Consider the following 14091-nt stretch of genomic DNA (forward strand, 5'->3'; position numbering starts at 1 on the left):
TTTCTGGTGGTTCGGATTTCAGACTGGAGGTGGTAGTCACTTTCAGTTCTCAGCTGCACCAAGTTGAACCGTAGAATTAGCAGCAGGGCTTCTCCTTGTTTAGGCTGCGTCTTTCCATAGCCCCTGGCTCGACTGCCTTCTGTAATGTGTCGGATCTCTCCTCTCTCTCCAGAAGGTTACCTTTTAAGGTCACAATTCAGATTGACATTTCTGGTACCCGACACGAGGCTGGATTTTGTGTAGGAGGTGGAGCTCTCGGCCAAAAAGACAAGGGGAACCCTGCCTAGCCTTTTTCTGCAGCACCTCCTCACACCCCTACCCCACTCCCTCACCCCACCCTCCCAAGTGATCCTCTGGACTTTTTCCATCAAAGCTTCATGAGCCAGGATCCTCATCCATTTAAAGATGGGGATCCTGCCTCCATGAGCTGCTGGCCAATCAGAGGGCCAGCAGTATCTAGTGTGCCACCAGTATTAGTGGCCAGTGCTGGTACTGCAGAGACCTCGCACCCAGGCCCCACACTGGAACCCCAGACCAGGGATTAGTGAGGTAGGGCTGCTGGGGCTTGTCCGGAAGGCCCCGTGAAGTGGGGGGGGGGGGGGGATGGGTATTGCAAGGGGGCGGTTATGCAGTCCAGAGCGAGGAGGGATATGGGGGGGGGGGCGCGGTGCAGTGGTTCATGGCGGGGGTCCTCCATGGGCTACAGATTGCCCACAGAGGAGGGACCCCACCCCAAGATCACAGGGAGGGCGCCTCGTTTTACCCCCCACCCCAAGCCCGCTGGTAAGAGTCCAACAGTGGCGGGAAGTGGAGCTTAATAGGCCACTTAAGCACCTCAGCTGTTCTCTGGCTGGGAAGGCCGTCAGTCTATCCCGCCCCTGGTAAGATCGCTTGGCGTCAGGGAGGCGAGGGCCCCTCCGCCCCCTGTTGTGATTCTCCATGCTCCATCTGCCTCGGGGAGCCTATAAAATCCAGCCCATGGCCTGCTCCCCTAATGTGACAACACAATGGACCAGGATGTGGAATCCAAGGTTATCCATTAATGTCTGGATGGGTATCATTCTGTTATGATGTATCTACTTTACACCTTCATCTCAGAAGAAAACCATTCAATTTGGGAATATATCTTGATGGTTCCAGGATGGCTGTAGTCATAGAGTCAGAGTTATACAGCACAGACACAGGCCCTTTGGCCCAACGTGTCCGTGATGGCCATCAAGCACCTAGTCTAATCCCATTTTCAAGCACTTGGCCCGCAGCCTTGTATGAGATAGTGTTTCAAGTGCTCATCTAAATACTTCTTAAATGTTGTGAGGGTTTCTGCCTCTACCACCCCTTCAGGTGGCGTCTTCCAGATTCCAACCACCCTCTGGGCGAAAATTTTTTTCCTCAAATCTCCTCTAAACCTCCTGCCCCTTACCTTAAATCTATGCCCCCTGGTTATTGACACCTACGCTAAGGGAAAAAGTTTCTTCCTATCTACCCTATCTATGCCCCTCATAGTTTTGTATATCTCAATCAGGTCCCCCCCTCAGCCTTCTCTGCTCTAAGGAAAACAACCCTAGCCTATCAAGTCTCTCTTCATAGCTGAAATGCTCCAACCCAGGCAACATCCTGGTGAATCTCCTCTGCACTCTCTCCAGGGCAATCACATCCTTCCTATAGTGTGACGACCAGAACTGTGCACAGTACTCCAGCTGTGTCCATTTTATACAGCTCCAACATACCCTCCCTGCTCTTATATTCTATGCAACATGCTAATATCACTATCCCATCTGCTTTCTTAACCACCTTATCTACCTGTGCTGCTGCCTTCAGTGATCTATGGACAAGTACACCAAAGTCCCTCTGACCCTCTGTACTTCCTAGGGTCCTACCATCCATTGTATATTCCCTTGCCTTGTTAGCCCTCCCAAAATGCATCACCTCACACTTCTCAGGACTAAATTCCATTTACCACTGCTCCGCCCATCTTACCAGCCGATGTATATCGTCCTATAATCTAAGGCTTTCCTCCTCACTATTTAAGACACCACCAATTTCCGTGTCATCTGTGAACTTACTGATCATACCACCTATATTCACGTCTAAATCATTAATGTACACTTAAAACAGCAAGTGTCCCAGCACTGATCCCTGCTGGAAAACCACTGGTCACAGGCTTCCAATCGCAAAAACAACCCTCGACCATCATCCTCTGTCTCCTGCCACTGAGCCAATTTTGGAACCAATTTGCCAAACCTCTCATGTGGGACCTTATCAAAAGCCTTACTGAAGCCCATGTAGACTACATCAACTGCTTTACCCTCATCGACACACACCTCGTCAGCTCCTCGAAAAATTCAATCAAATTTGTTAGACATGATCTCCCCTTGACAAAGCCATGCTTTTTTTTACCAATAGTTTCTCTACCACTGATGTTAGACTCACTGGCCTGTAATTACCTGGTTTATCCCTGCTACCCTTCTTGAATAATGTCAACACCTCTTAGTCTGGAATATATCTTTTGAAGACAATGAGGCAATTTTCGACAACACAGCCCAGGTCATCTGACCTTTGGCGGGCTATTTTGCAGCACATTGACTTTTCCTTCTAAAAAAAAAAGTGGACAATTTCAAAGATTCCACATTGAATAAAGCTCATGTCTTAAAAGTAGCTTTACTGAGGCATGACAACTCAAACCAAAACCAATATAAATAAAACATGAAGCAAGAGACAGATCATGGTCAATATATATATTACAAATTACATCTTAACCACCAGATACAATAGAGATGGGGCTCATGGTTTCACTGGGTAGTCCAACCAGCATACATGGCAACAGTTCTTCACAACTCTGAAGCTCTTCAGGATTTTCAGCTCATTTCTTCAAGGATTTAAGCTGCTGTTCTTCTTCCGACAGCAGTTCCCTCTCAATCCACGGGTATAGTCTTCACCACAAGGCACATTTCTGCAGAACCTCCTCAGCTCTGCTCACGACAGTCTTGATGGCATGGATTTACCAGTCTTATCTTTATCCGAGTCCTTCAGTGACAACTTATACACTGTCTGTCCGGGTCTGGTTAGTCGGCTACTTCAAGTAACAGAAACAGCTTCTGGATTCAGTCTTCAGTTTCTTCTGCTTGCCGCTGCTCTACTCAGGCTTGATCTGCCTTGTCTGCCTGGTCTCGGGAGAATGCTGTCTCCTTTTATCTAGTTTGAACCAGTGTCAGTTTTCCTGGAAACCTGAAGTTGTTTGTCCAGTTTCTGTTTCAGTTAGGATCTTTAAAAAAAAACAAGCTTTGCAACCACGGATTCCATCACACCCTCAAGTCCAAAAATTGCAGAATTGAATGCATCTGGTACCAAACCCGTTTAACCATTCATCAGATTTGGCTGGCGAGACCACATCAAGCCCTATTGGGTCCTGCCCTCTTCTGCTAAAACTGCTCACTTTTCCAGGATCATCCTGGAATGCAAAGATAATCCCATTTTATTTTCTCCACTATCAATGTCTCCCTACACCCTTCTACCTTCACCTCCAAAAACTAATGCAATGAGCTCATGGACTTATCACTACGATTGAAAACATCTGTTCAGCTGCATTCGCCCCTTCAGCTTACCAAGGAAGCCAAACTTCTGCCAAGGACCCCTTACGCTAGTCCTGCACCCAAGTCTTTCTTTAGTTTCTCTCACACCTCCTCTCCGAGGTAATGTGACCATTTGCTGCTCTCTCAGTTGCATTCCCACTAAACTGTTGACTATCTAACGTCACTTCGAGTCTCATGCGGGCTGACATTGTGTACGGTTCCCTCTTGGGTAATGTCCTCCTGCGTTTCAAAACTGTCGTCATCATCTGTTCTCGCTCCATTGAAGCTGGCCCTCCCCCAATTATTTATCTTTATTCTGGATTGCTCCTTGTCCTTTTTCAAAGCATCATAACGTTTAGGTTAGCTATGGTCATTGTCCCCTAAATGATTCACTTGAACCACCTCATTCCCCAGAACCAGCAATGCCTTCTTCCTTGTTGGACTGGAAACATACTGATGTAGAAAATTCTCCTGAACACACTTTAGAAACTCTTCCTTCTCTTTACCCTTACACAATTATCCAATCTATATTGGAATAATTGAAGTCCCCCATTATAACTACTCTATAATTCTTGCACCTCTCTGTAATTTTCTTGAAAATTTGTTCCTCTATATGCTTCCCACTGGTTGCAGGCCTGCAGAATACCCCCAACAATGTAATGGTACATCTATTGTTTGTTAGCTCTAACCAAATAAATTCTGTTCTTGATCCCTCTAAGACATCCTCTCTCCAGTACTGTAATGTTCTCCTTAATCAATACAGCTACCCGTCCTCCTTTCCTTATTTCCCCATCTTTCCTGAACATCTTGTATCCAGCAATGTTAAGTATCCAGTCCTGCCCCTTCCTCAGCCAGGTCTCCGTTATCAACACATCATCATATTTCCATGTGGCGATCTGCGCCTGCAGCTCACCAAGCCTATTTACTACATTCCACACATTCATATACATGCACAGTAAACCTAATTTAGACCTTATTACATCCCCTCATACACTGACCCCACCTAATGCCCTACTATTTCCTACTCTTGTGCTATCTCTCCTCTTTCTCTGTGCACCTTGGTTTTTCTCTAAGTTTACCTCCTGCTTCCCACACCCCTGCTAAGTTAGTTTAAACCTTCCCCAATAGCACTAGCAAATCGCCGCCCAAGGACATTGGTCCCAGCTCTACTCAAGTACAACCTGTCTGGTCTGTGCATGCCTCATCTTCCCCAGAACCATTCCCAATGTCCCAAGAATCTGAAGCCCTCCCTCCAGCACCATTTCTCCAACCACACATTCATTTGCTCTATCCTACTTTTATACTCACTTGTGTGGTACTGGGACTAATCTGGAGGAGAAAACTAGAATGGGAGGGGACAGGGAAGCTGAGGGGAAGACCCAGTTGTTGGCGTTCGACTGAAGTTTTGGCAAAAGTAATTTTTTAATTAAACACACACTATTTACTGATGCTGATGGGAAGGCGTCTTTACACGTGTGCAAAATATGCGTATGCGCAAATGCCTAGATGCAGCCTTAAACGAATAATCAATCTACTCAACGTCTCCATTATGGAATCCAGTCTAAGAGAAAACGGAATAATAACCAACGTAAGGGAAAACAACAACTTATACTGCATGAGAAGAGAGTGCTGATTGGTTGGCAAGTGAGCTCTGATTGGTAGAGGCGTTGCCATGGAGAATGCACCAGTTTACCGTGACTGACAGTTAACTGCCAAGCTTTGTTCGAAATTTAATCCAGGCAGCTTGACTCGGATTGGTCAAGGCATTGCCCTGAAACAGCTGAAACAGGCGCAATGTGTGTACATGTTCTTTCTGTCTGCAAAGAACAGGGCTCTGTGTATCAATATACGTAGCTTCCAGTTTTGCAAGCACGGGCTGCTGGGTACAGCCTGTACCTTCTCCGTTGCGAACAGCGGAAGGGACATGTTGTTTGATACGATCCGCCAGTCTTTGGAACAAGTGTCCAACATTAGATGTGATTCCACGATTGGACATTTGCTAAATAATCCGCAGTGTGCTAAGTATTACGCTGACAACCAATTTAAGATGGTCAGTAGGGCTCACAGTGTAGCTTATTTGTGTGTACCTTGTTGAAAGAGGTGTAATTGGGTTTTTAAATGATATACTAAGTTATAATTACTGCTGACCAACCTCTCTAGCCCTGTAAAACTAATTTTATATTTGTGGAATGTCAAAATTCTCCATTTCATGCCAAAAATTCCATAGATTTTTAAATTAATAATTTTCTTTTTATAAAGTTTATATTTCAGCTTCTACCTTAATCCCACGTGTTGTCACAATCTTCACTTCTGTATTATAAAAAGTGAATGATAAAACCTGCTTTTTACTTTCTTGTTTGCTGTGAGAATTCTACAATGTACTTGGTTATTTAGCCTGCTAAACAACATCACTGTTGTCGGAATTCAGACGTCCCCTATAGTTGGTGCCAAAATGAAATTAACATTGGAATAGATAAAATCCACACCATAGAGATTGCTAGATCTTTGTGGCAAGCTTTCGGTGGTGAGACAGCTGACTGCAAAATCTGTGACAATTATATTTAATAATAATTCACTAGCCTATCAGTCAATGTCACGGTGGTAAAACACTAAAGGATTCTTTGGAGTTCTATGGAGTCAGTTTAATTGTGACACTGGTTATTAAAACCCTGTTGATCATCCAGGTTTTATGATTGTATATCCTGATTTGTCCAAATGAACTGGAAGTCCACATGCAGTTTTGAAAAGGACACAGGCACCAGACACAAACCACCTCCATCATCCAAAACAACAAACAGCAGGGCTGAGGTGTTCTTTAAAATAAAACCCTCTTTGAAGCTTTTAAAAAGCAGGCCTGAGGGTCATATAGATCCTTTGATATTTGAAAGATATTTTTTCCTAAAGGGCACAGGGTCTGTCATGACTGATGTTATTACTGAGAATAACTTATCCTGAATATGACCAGTTACCCTAACAGTTGCACATCTTTTCAACTAAATACCCATTTATTGAAACAAAACTGCATAACATAAACTTTAACATTCACTGAAGAATGGATAATTAAACAGGATTAACATATGAAATGTGCAACATTTGTAGTGCAAAGAAGGGCATACTATTTCTCACATATTACACAAGGTAGTGGCTAATGCCCATATCTTCTCACTGGAAACACTGGTCATGAAGTTCCTCCGAGTCATTCCTGCTCTGCCATTGCAACTTCACTGGAAATGCAGTGGAAAATCAGTTTACATGTGAAGTTATGATGAGGAGCATGAGCTGATGAGGGAATTTCCAACCTACCCAGGCAGGCATGAGGATCCAGGATGCAGCAGGCAAGCATGGGGATTCAAGATGTAGCAGGCAGGCATGGGGGTGCAGGATGTAGTGATGGAGGAGCTCAGCCCTTGTCTTTGTCCAACAGATTCAAGATGGATGAGAAAACTGACCATGGGATCATGGTGCAGGAGGCCATGCAAGTGGCGGACAGTAAAAAGAAATGTGGTAGTGGTAGGGGATAGTATAGTCAGGGGAATAGATACTGTTCTCTGTAGCGAAGACTGGGAGTTCCCAAAGGTTGTGTTGCTTACCCAGTACCAAGGTTCAGTACATCTTCTCATAGCTGGAGAAGAATCTGGAGTGGGAAGGATCCAATTATTGTGTTCCACATAGGAACCAACAACAAAGGTAGAACTAAGAATGATGTTCTGAGGAGGGAGTTTGAAGAACTGGGTTCATAGAGTCATTGGATTATAGAAAGTTTACGGCACAGGAAGAGGCCACTTGGCCCATCATGTCCGCGCCAGCCAAAAAATGAGCTACCGAGTCTAATCCCACCTTCCAGCGTTTGATCCGTAGCCCTGCAGGTTACAGCATGTCCAGACTCCTTTTAAATTAGTTGAGGGTGAAAACTGTTTTCTTCACTTTCCCTCTAATCTTTCCACCAGTCACTTTAAATCTATGCCCTCTAGTCACTGACCTCTCTGCTGAGATAGATAAGCCCTTCACATCCACTCTATCCAGGCTTCTCACAATTTTGCACATTTCAATCAAATCTCATCTCAGCCTTCTCTGTTCCAAGGAGAACAACCCCAGCCTATCCAATCTTTCATATCTGCATTTTCTAGTCCCAGCAACATCCTTGTAAATCTCCTCTGTACCCTCTCTAATGCAATTACATCTTTTCTGTAATGAGGTGACCAGAACTGCACACATTACTCAAGTTGTAGTCTAACCAATGATTTATACAGTTCCAGCATAACCTCCGTGCTCTTATATTCTATACCTCAGCTTATAAAGGAAAGGATTCCATATGCTTTCTTAACCACCTTATCGACCTGTCCTGCTACCTTCAGGGATCTGTGGACATTCACTCCAAGATCCCTCACTTCTCCTACACCTGTCAGTATTCTCTCATTAATTGTATATTCCTTTGCCTTGTTTGTCCCCCCCATAAATGCATCACCTCACACTTCTCCAGGTTGAATTCTATTTGCCACTTTTCTGCCCACCATTGTCCATTGATATCTTTCTGCAGTCTATAGCTATACTCCTCGCTATCTACCACATGGCCAATCTTTGTGTGGTCTGCAAACTTCTTGATCATGCTCCCTACATTTACATCCAAATCATTTATACCACAAAATGCAGGAGACCCAGTACTGAGCCTGCAGAATGCCCAGCCCTCCAATTGCAAAAACACCAGTCAACATTTACCCTTTGTTTCCTGCCACTGAGCCAATGTTGTATCCACCTTGCTACATTTCCCTAGATCCCATGGGATTTTATTTTTTTTAACCAGTCTGCCATGTGGGATCTTGTCAAAAGCCTTGCTAAAATCCATGTAGACCACATCAACTGCACTACCCTCATCTATCTTCCTTGTTCAAAAGAGGGGGAACGATGCAGATATTGTAGAAGATGGGTGTGAGGTATTGACTGTGATAAACATAGGGGGAGAGAAAGTATTGATGGGATTAGCATCCTTGAAAATTGATAAATCACCAGGGCCAAATGAAATGTACCCCGAAATGTTAAAAGAAGCCAGAGAGGAAATAGAAGAAGGCATGTCCATCATTTTCCAGTCCTCACTAGATACAGGTGTGGTGCTGGAGGGTTGGAGGACAGCTAATGTTGTACCTCTGTTAAAAAAGGCAGCGAGGGGTAGACCGAATAATTACAGGCCAGTCAGTCTAACCTCAGTAGTGGGCAAATTATTGGAATCTATTCTGAGACAGGATAAACTGTCACTTAGGGCACAAATTAATCAAGGATAGTCAGCATGGATTTGTTACGGGAAGATCTTGTCTGACTAACTTGATCGAATTTTTTGAAGAAGTACCGGCCCAATTGGAGTTAGATGGGTTTGATCTAATCGCCATTACAGTGACGTGGTTACAAGGTGACCTGGGAACTAAATATTCCAAGGTATACAACATTTTGAAAAATGAGGCAGAATGGAAAAGGAGTAGTAGCCCTGATAATAAAGGATGACATAAGGACAGTAGCGAGAAAGGGTCTTGGCTCAAAAGGTCAGTAAGTACAATCAGTATGGGTGGAGATTAGGGATAACAAGGGCCAGAAAATGCACAGTTTATAGCCATTTATGGGCCTAACAGTAGCTATAGCATTGGACAGAGCATTAAGCAAGAAATAATTGGAGCTCGTAACAAAGGCAATGTAATAATTGTCAAGGACTTTAAGATTGAGATACACTCAACAAATCAAATTGGCAAAAGTAGTTTGGAAGACAAGTTTGTAGACTGTTTTTGCGACAGTTTCCTAGAACAATATGTTGTGGGACCAACCAGGGATAAAGATATTTTAGATCTAGTATTGTGTAATGAGGTAGGGTTATTAGTTATCTCATTGTATAAGATCCTCTGGAAAAAAGTGATCATAATACAATTTAATTCCATATTAAGTTTGAAAGCAACATACTCGAGTGCCAAGCAAGAATTCTTGTACCCAATCTCCGTGTCCTCACCACAGCTTACATTCCCACCTAACTTTGTATCATCAGAAAATTTAGATACAAAGAGGCTGCAAAGAGATATAGACGGGTTAAGTGAGTGGGCAACAAGTTAGAAGATGGAGTATGATGTGGGGAGGTGTGAGGTTATTCACTTTGGTAGTAAGAATAGAAAAGCAGAATATTTTTTGAAAGGCGTGAAACTTGTAAATGTTGATGTTCAGAGAGATTTGGGTGTACTCATACAAGGAACATAAAGTTCGCATGCAGGTACAGCAAGCATTTAGGAAGGCAAATGGCATGTTGGCCTTTATTACAAGGGGACTGGAGTACAAGAAAAAAGAAGTCTTGCTACATTCATATAGGGCTTTGGTAAGACCACATCTTCAGTATTGTATGCAGTTTTGTTCTCCAGATCTAAGGAAGGATATACTTGCCTTGGAGGCAGCACAGCGAAGGTTCACTGGGTTGAGAGTGTTGTCCTATGATGGGAGGCTGAGTAAATTGGGCCTATACTCTGGAGTTTAGAAGAATAAGAGGTGATCTCTTTGAAACATACAAGATTCCAAAGGGAGTTGACAGGGTAGACCCTTGAGGTCGTTTCCCCTGGTTGGGGAATCAAGTACACGGGGACACAGTCTCAGAATGAGCAGTCGAAAATTTAGGACTGAACTGTGGAGATGTTTCTTCACTCAGAAGGGTTGTGAATCTTTGGAATTCTCTACCCAAGAGCATTATGGATGCTCCATCATTGAGTGTACTCAAGGCTGAGACAGATAATGGGTGGCAGGCAGGAAAGTGGATTTGAGGCAGAAGATTAGCCATGATCATATTGAATGGTGGAGCAGGCTCAAGAGACCATATGATCTACCCCTGCTCTTATTTATAACATGGTTGATAATCTATGCCATCAATATTACAAAAATTAGTTTTCCCTAAGGATCAAAAAGGATAGAGAGTTGTTAGGTTGTTCTCATCTGAGTAATGATGATGAAGTTCAAACTAAAATACACTGCATTAAGTTTTTTTATTTGTTCCCTGTAACAGCCTAGTGGGTAAATACATTGAGTGATGTTGTACTGTATCATAGAGAAGTTTCAATCCCTGGTCTGTGCTGAGTCAAGTGATCCCAGCTGTACAACAGTTGGAGGTCAATGCAGAATTCCAGGGAGAAAAATTAGGTTCAGTTCCAGGGGCACTTAAGTTCAGTGGCTATAACAGTGATTTTGATTTGGACCTAGAAGTATTGTTGAAATTTTCAGATGATATCAAAATATGAGGCACGATTAATTCTCCAGAAGATAGCTAAAGAAAGCTGCAAAAGCCTGAAGTCGGTAGTAGGGAAAATTCTAGACTCTATTCTCAAAGATTTTGTAGCAAAGCACTTAGAGAACAGTGGTAGAATCGGGCAGAGTCAGCATGGATTTACAAAAGGGAAATCATGCTTGATAAATCTACTAGAATTCTTCGAAGATATAACTAGTAGAGTTGATGAGGGGGAGCCAGTGGATGTGGTTTATTTGGACTTTCAGAAGGCTTTCGACAAAGTCCCACATAAGAGATTAGCATGTAAAATTAAAGCGCATGGGATTGGGGGTAGTGTATTGCGATGGATAGAAAACTGGTTGGCGGACAGGAAACAAAGAGTAGGGATAAATGGGTCTTTTTCTGAATGGCAGGCAGTGACTAATGGGGTACCTCAGGGATCGGTGCTAGGACCCCAGCTAGTCACACTATACATTAATGATTTAGATGAGGGAACTAAATATAATATTTCCAGATATGCAGATGACACAAAACTGGGTGGGAGGGTGAGTTGTGAGGAGGATGCAGAGAGGCTCCAGGGTGATTTGGACGAGTTGAGTGAGTGGGCTAATGCATGGCAGATGCAGTATAATGTGGATAAATGTGAGGTTTTCCACTTTGGTAGCAAAAACAGGAAGGCAGATTATCTGAATGGCTATAAACTGAGGGAGGGGAATATGCAGCGAGACCTGGGTATTCTCGTCACCAGTCGCTGAAAATAAGCATGCAGGTGCAACAGGCGGTAAAAAAGGCAAATGGTACGTTGGCCTTCATAGCAAGAGGATTCAAGTACAGGAGCAAGGATGTCTTGCTGCAATTATACAGGGCCTTGGTGAGGCCACACCTGGAATATTGTGTGCAGTTTTGGCTCCTTATCTGAGGAAGGATGTTCTTGCTATAGAGGGAGTGCAGCGAAGGTTTACCAGACTGATTCCCGGGATGGCGGGACTGACATATGAGGAGAGATTGAGTTGGTTAGGATTATATTCGCTGGAGTTCAGAAGAATGAGGGGGGATCTCATAGAAACCTATAAAATTCTAACACGACTTGACAGGGTAGATGCAGGAAGGATGTTCCCGATGGTAGGTGAGTCCAGAACCAGGTCATAGTCTAAGGATACGGGGTAAACCTTTCAGGACTGAGATGAGGAGAAATTTCTTCACCGAGAGTGGTGAGCCTGTGGAATTCACTACCACAGAAAGCAGTTGAGGCTGAAACATTGTAATTATACACTGAAGTTCAGTGCTGTGGAAGAACAGAGGGATTTGGGAGTACAGGATCCCTGGATATTAAAGGCAGCATTTCAGGTTGATAAGGCTGTAAACAAAAAAAAAATGGAATTCTAAGTTTTATCACAAGGTATAGAATATAGAAACTAAGAGACAATACGGAACCTATATAAAACCATTTACATCTAAAGAATCATCGGAAGAATATTCAGGCTTTAGAAAGTATATAATGCAGATTCACTCAGATTCTGCCAGTGTGAGGAAACACAAATACACAGAGACTTCAAAAATTGTGTCCTTTTCTTCGTCCCAGTGACAGGTCATGGGAAGATGTTAGAACTGTTAAAAATTATGAAAAAAAGGCACAGAGCAGATAGAAACAGATCATTTCCAGTAGTCAAAGGGTTGCAAATTAAGGACTATTGATAAACGATTAAGCATATTAGGTTTAGAACAAAGTGCAGGAGATTGGTGAGGATGTGGAATTCACTCTCGGGGGGTTACTGCTTAAGGCAGAAACGGTCAACATTCAGGTTCAGATTGAATATGTAGATGACGGGAAAGGGGTGGAATTGATATGGGAACATAACAGATCAATGTGATTAGAACTATTGCTCAATATCAAACCATAAATTATTTTATTTTGTTTGCCACATAACTGACATGCAAAACCAATCATGCTTCAGAATCTCCAAATCAAGCTACTGAGAAATCCATACCAGTCGAATTTCTGTTTGGCCAATATGGAGTGTACACTCTTTTCCCGTTATTCCACATACTTAATCCGAAACACTCTGGTGCAAACTGACAAACGCTAAGTCTTCGGAATCTCCCAAGAATATAAGGAAGCACTTTTTTTTTTGCACAGCGGGTGGTAATAACCTGGAACTCGCTGCTCACAAGGGCGGTGGAAGTGGAGACGATCGATAACTTCAAGAGGAAGTTGGATGGCCACATGAGAAAAATAGACTTTCAGGATAACGGGGACAGAGCTGGGGAGTGGGACTGACTGCAAAGCTCCCTGGAGAGCTGGCATGAACTCAATGGGCCGAATGGCCTCCTTCTACGCTGTAAATGACTCTATGACTCTAAATGTTTAGGGATGCTGCAGGAGTTTAAGCTGCATCACACTGGTAAGGTTTCCATTGGCTAGCCAGATTCCATCAGTGAACTAGGGTGGCTAGTTAATCATCATCAATGCAACCCTTGAAAACAAGGCACTGGCTAAGATATCACAATACTGAGTCTGTCATGGAGAATCTGGTTTCACTCTTCCATCATCAGTGTCCCTTTTGGGCCATCTCAATCCTGAAGAAATGTTACATGGAGAACAGTCACTACCTTGTCATTAAATAACTCACAAAGTGTGGGTTTAAGCATTCAATAAGAAAATTAATACCAGAAATGAACAGCAGACTGAGTAGCATAACTTAACAATTTCCCCTAAAAACACAACTTAGTATGCTTGTTTCAATCAAATCAATGGGAGCTTTTTTAAAAAAGGACTCCTCATAAAAACACCACATACTTACCTAAAAAAGTGCCAACGAAAAAGACACCCAGAGGTACATTTATTATAGGACTTGTAATATTAATGAACCAGTTTGGCAGGAAAGGAGTTATTCTCAAGAAAATGATATAATTAATAAGGTGCTCCCTGTGCTTGTCAACCTGCAAAAAAATGTAAATAAAAACATATACCAATTAGGCACAATTTGAACATGAACACTTCTCTTGCAGTCCCTTCTTTAGGATAACTGCATTAGCAATTTTTCAACAGATTTAATATAGCATTGCCACATTACACACAGAACAAAGTGTTACTGATTGGTGACATTTTTGATGGGGTACATTCACAATACAATCATATTATTCCTGATGGCATGACAATCACACAGGTGAACTGATGACCTCTCCTGATAAAACTCTGACCACTGGAAAGTGCATGAAAGTAGAACCAAGTGATTCCATGCATCCATTTTCTTTCCATGATGAAGCTCCCAGGTGATGCTTTAA

The 14091-nt window shown here is 42.9% G+C and overlaps 1 protein-coding gene across 2 annotated transcripts in view; it reads right to left on the minus strand.

Annotated features, from left to right (window-relative positions):
• The window catches only part of tmem41b (transmembrane protein 41B), a 50031-nt gene that overhangs the window by 2542 nt on the left and 33398 nt on the right, over positions 1-14091 (minus strand). The window contains exons 6-7 of one of the 2 annotated variants that reach the window (XM_068046372.1): positions 13608-13746; positions 2740-3262 (exon numbers count right to left, since the gene is read on the minus strand). In XM_068046372.1, coding sequence (XP_067902473.1) covers positions 3252-3262; positions 13608-13746 — 150 coding nt within the window. In that variant the 3' untranslated portion in view covers positions 2740-3251. Of the gene's footprint in view, positions 1-2739; positions 3263-13607; positions 13747-14091 lie in introns of those variants that run through there. The other variant, XM_068046371.1, reaches the window with a different exon arrangement.

Source organism: Heterodontus francisci, chromosome 14, assembly GCF_036365525.1.
Source record: "Heterodontus francisci isolate sHetFra1 chromosome 14, sHetFra1.hap1, whole genome shotgun sequence".
Classification (NCBI taxonomy): Eukaryota; Metazoa; Chordata; class Chondrichthyes; order Heterodontiformes; family Heterodontidae; genus Heterodontus; species Heterodontus francisci.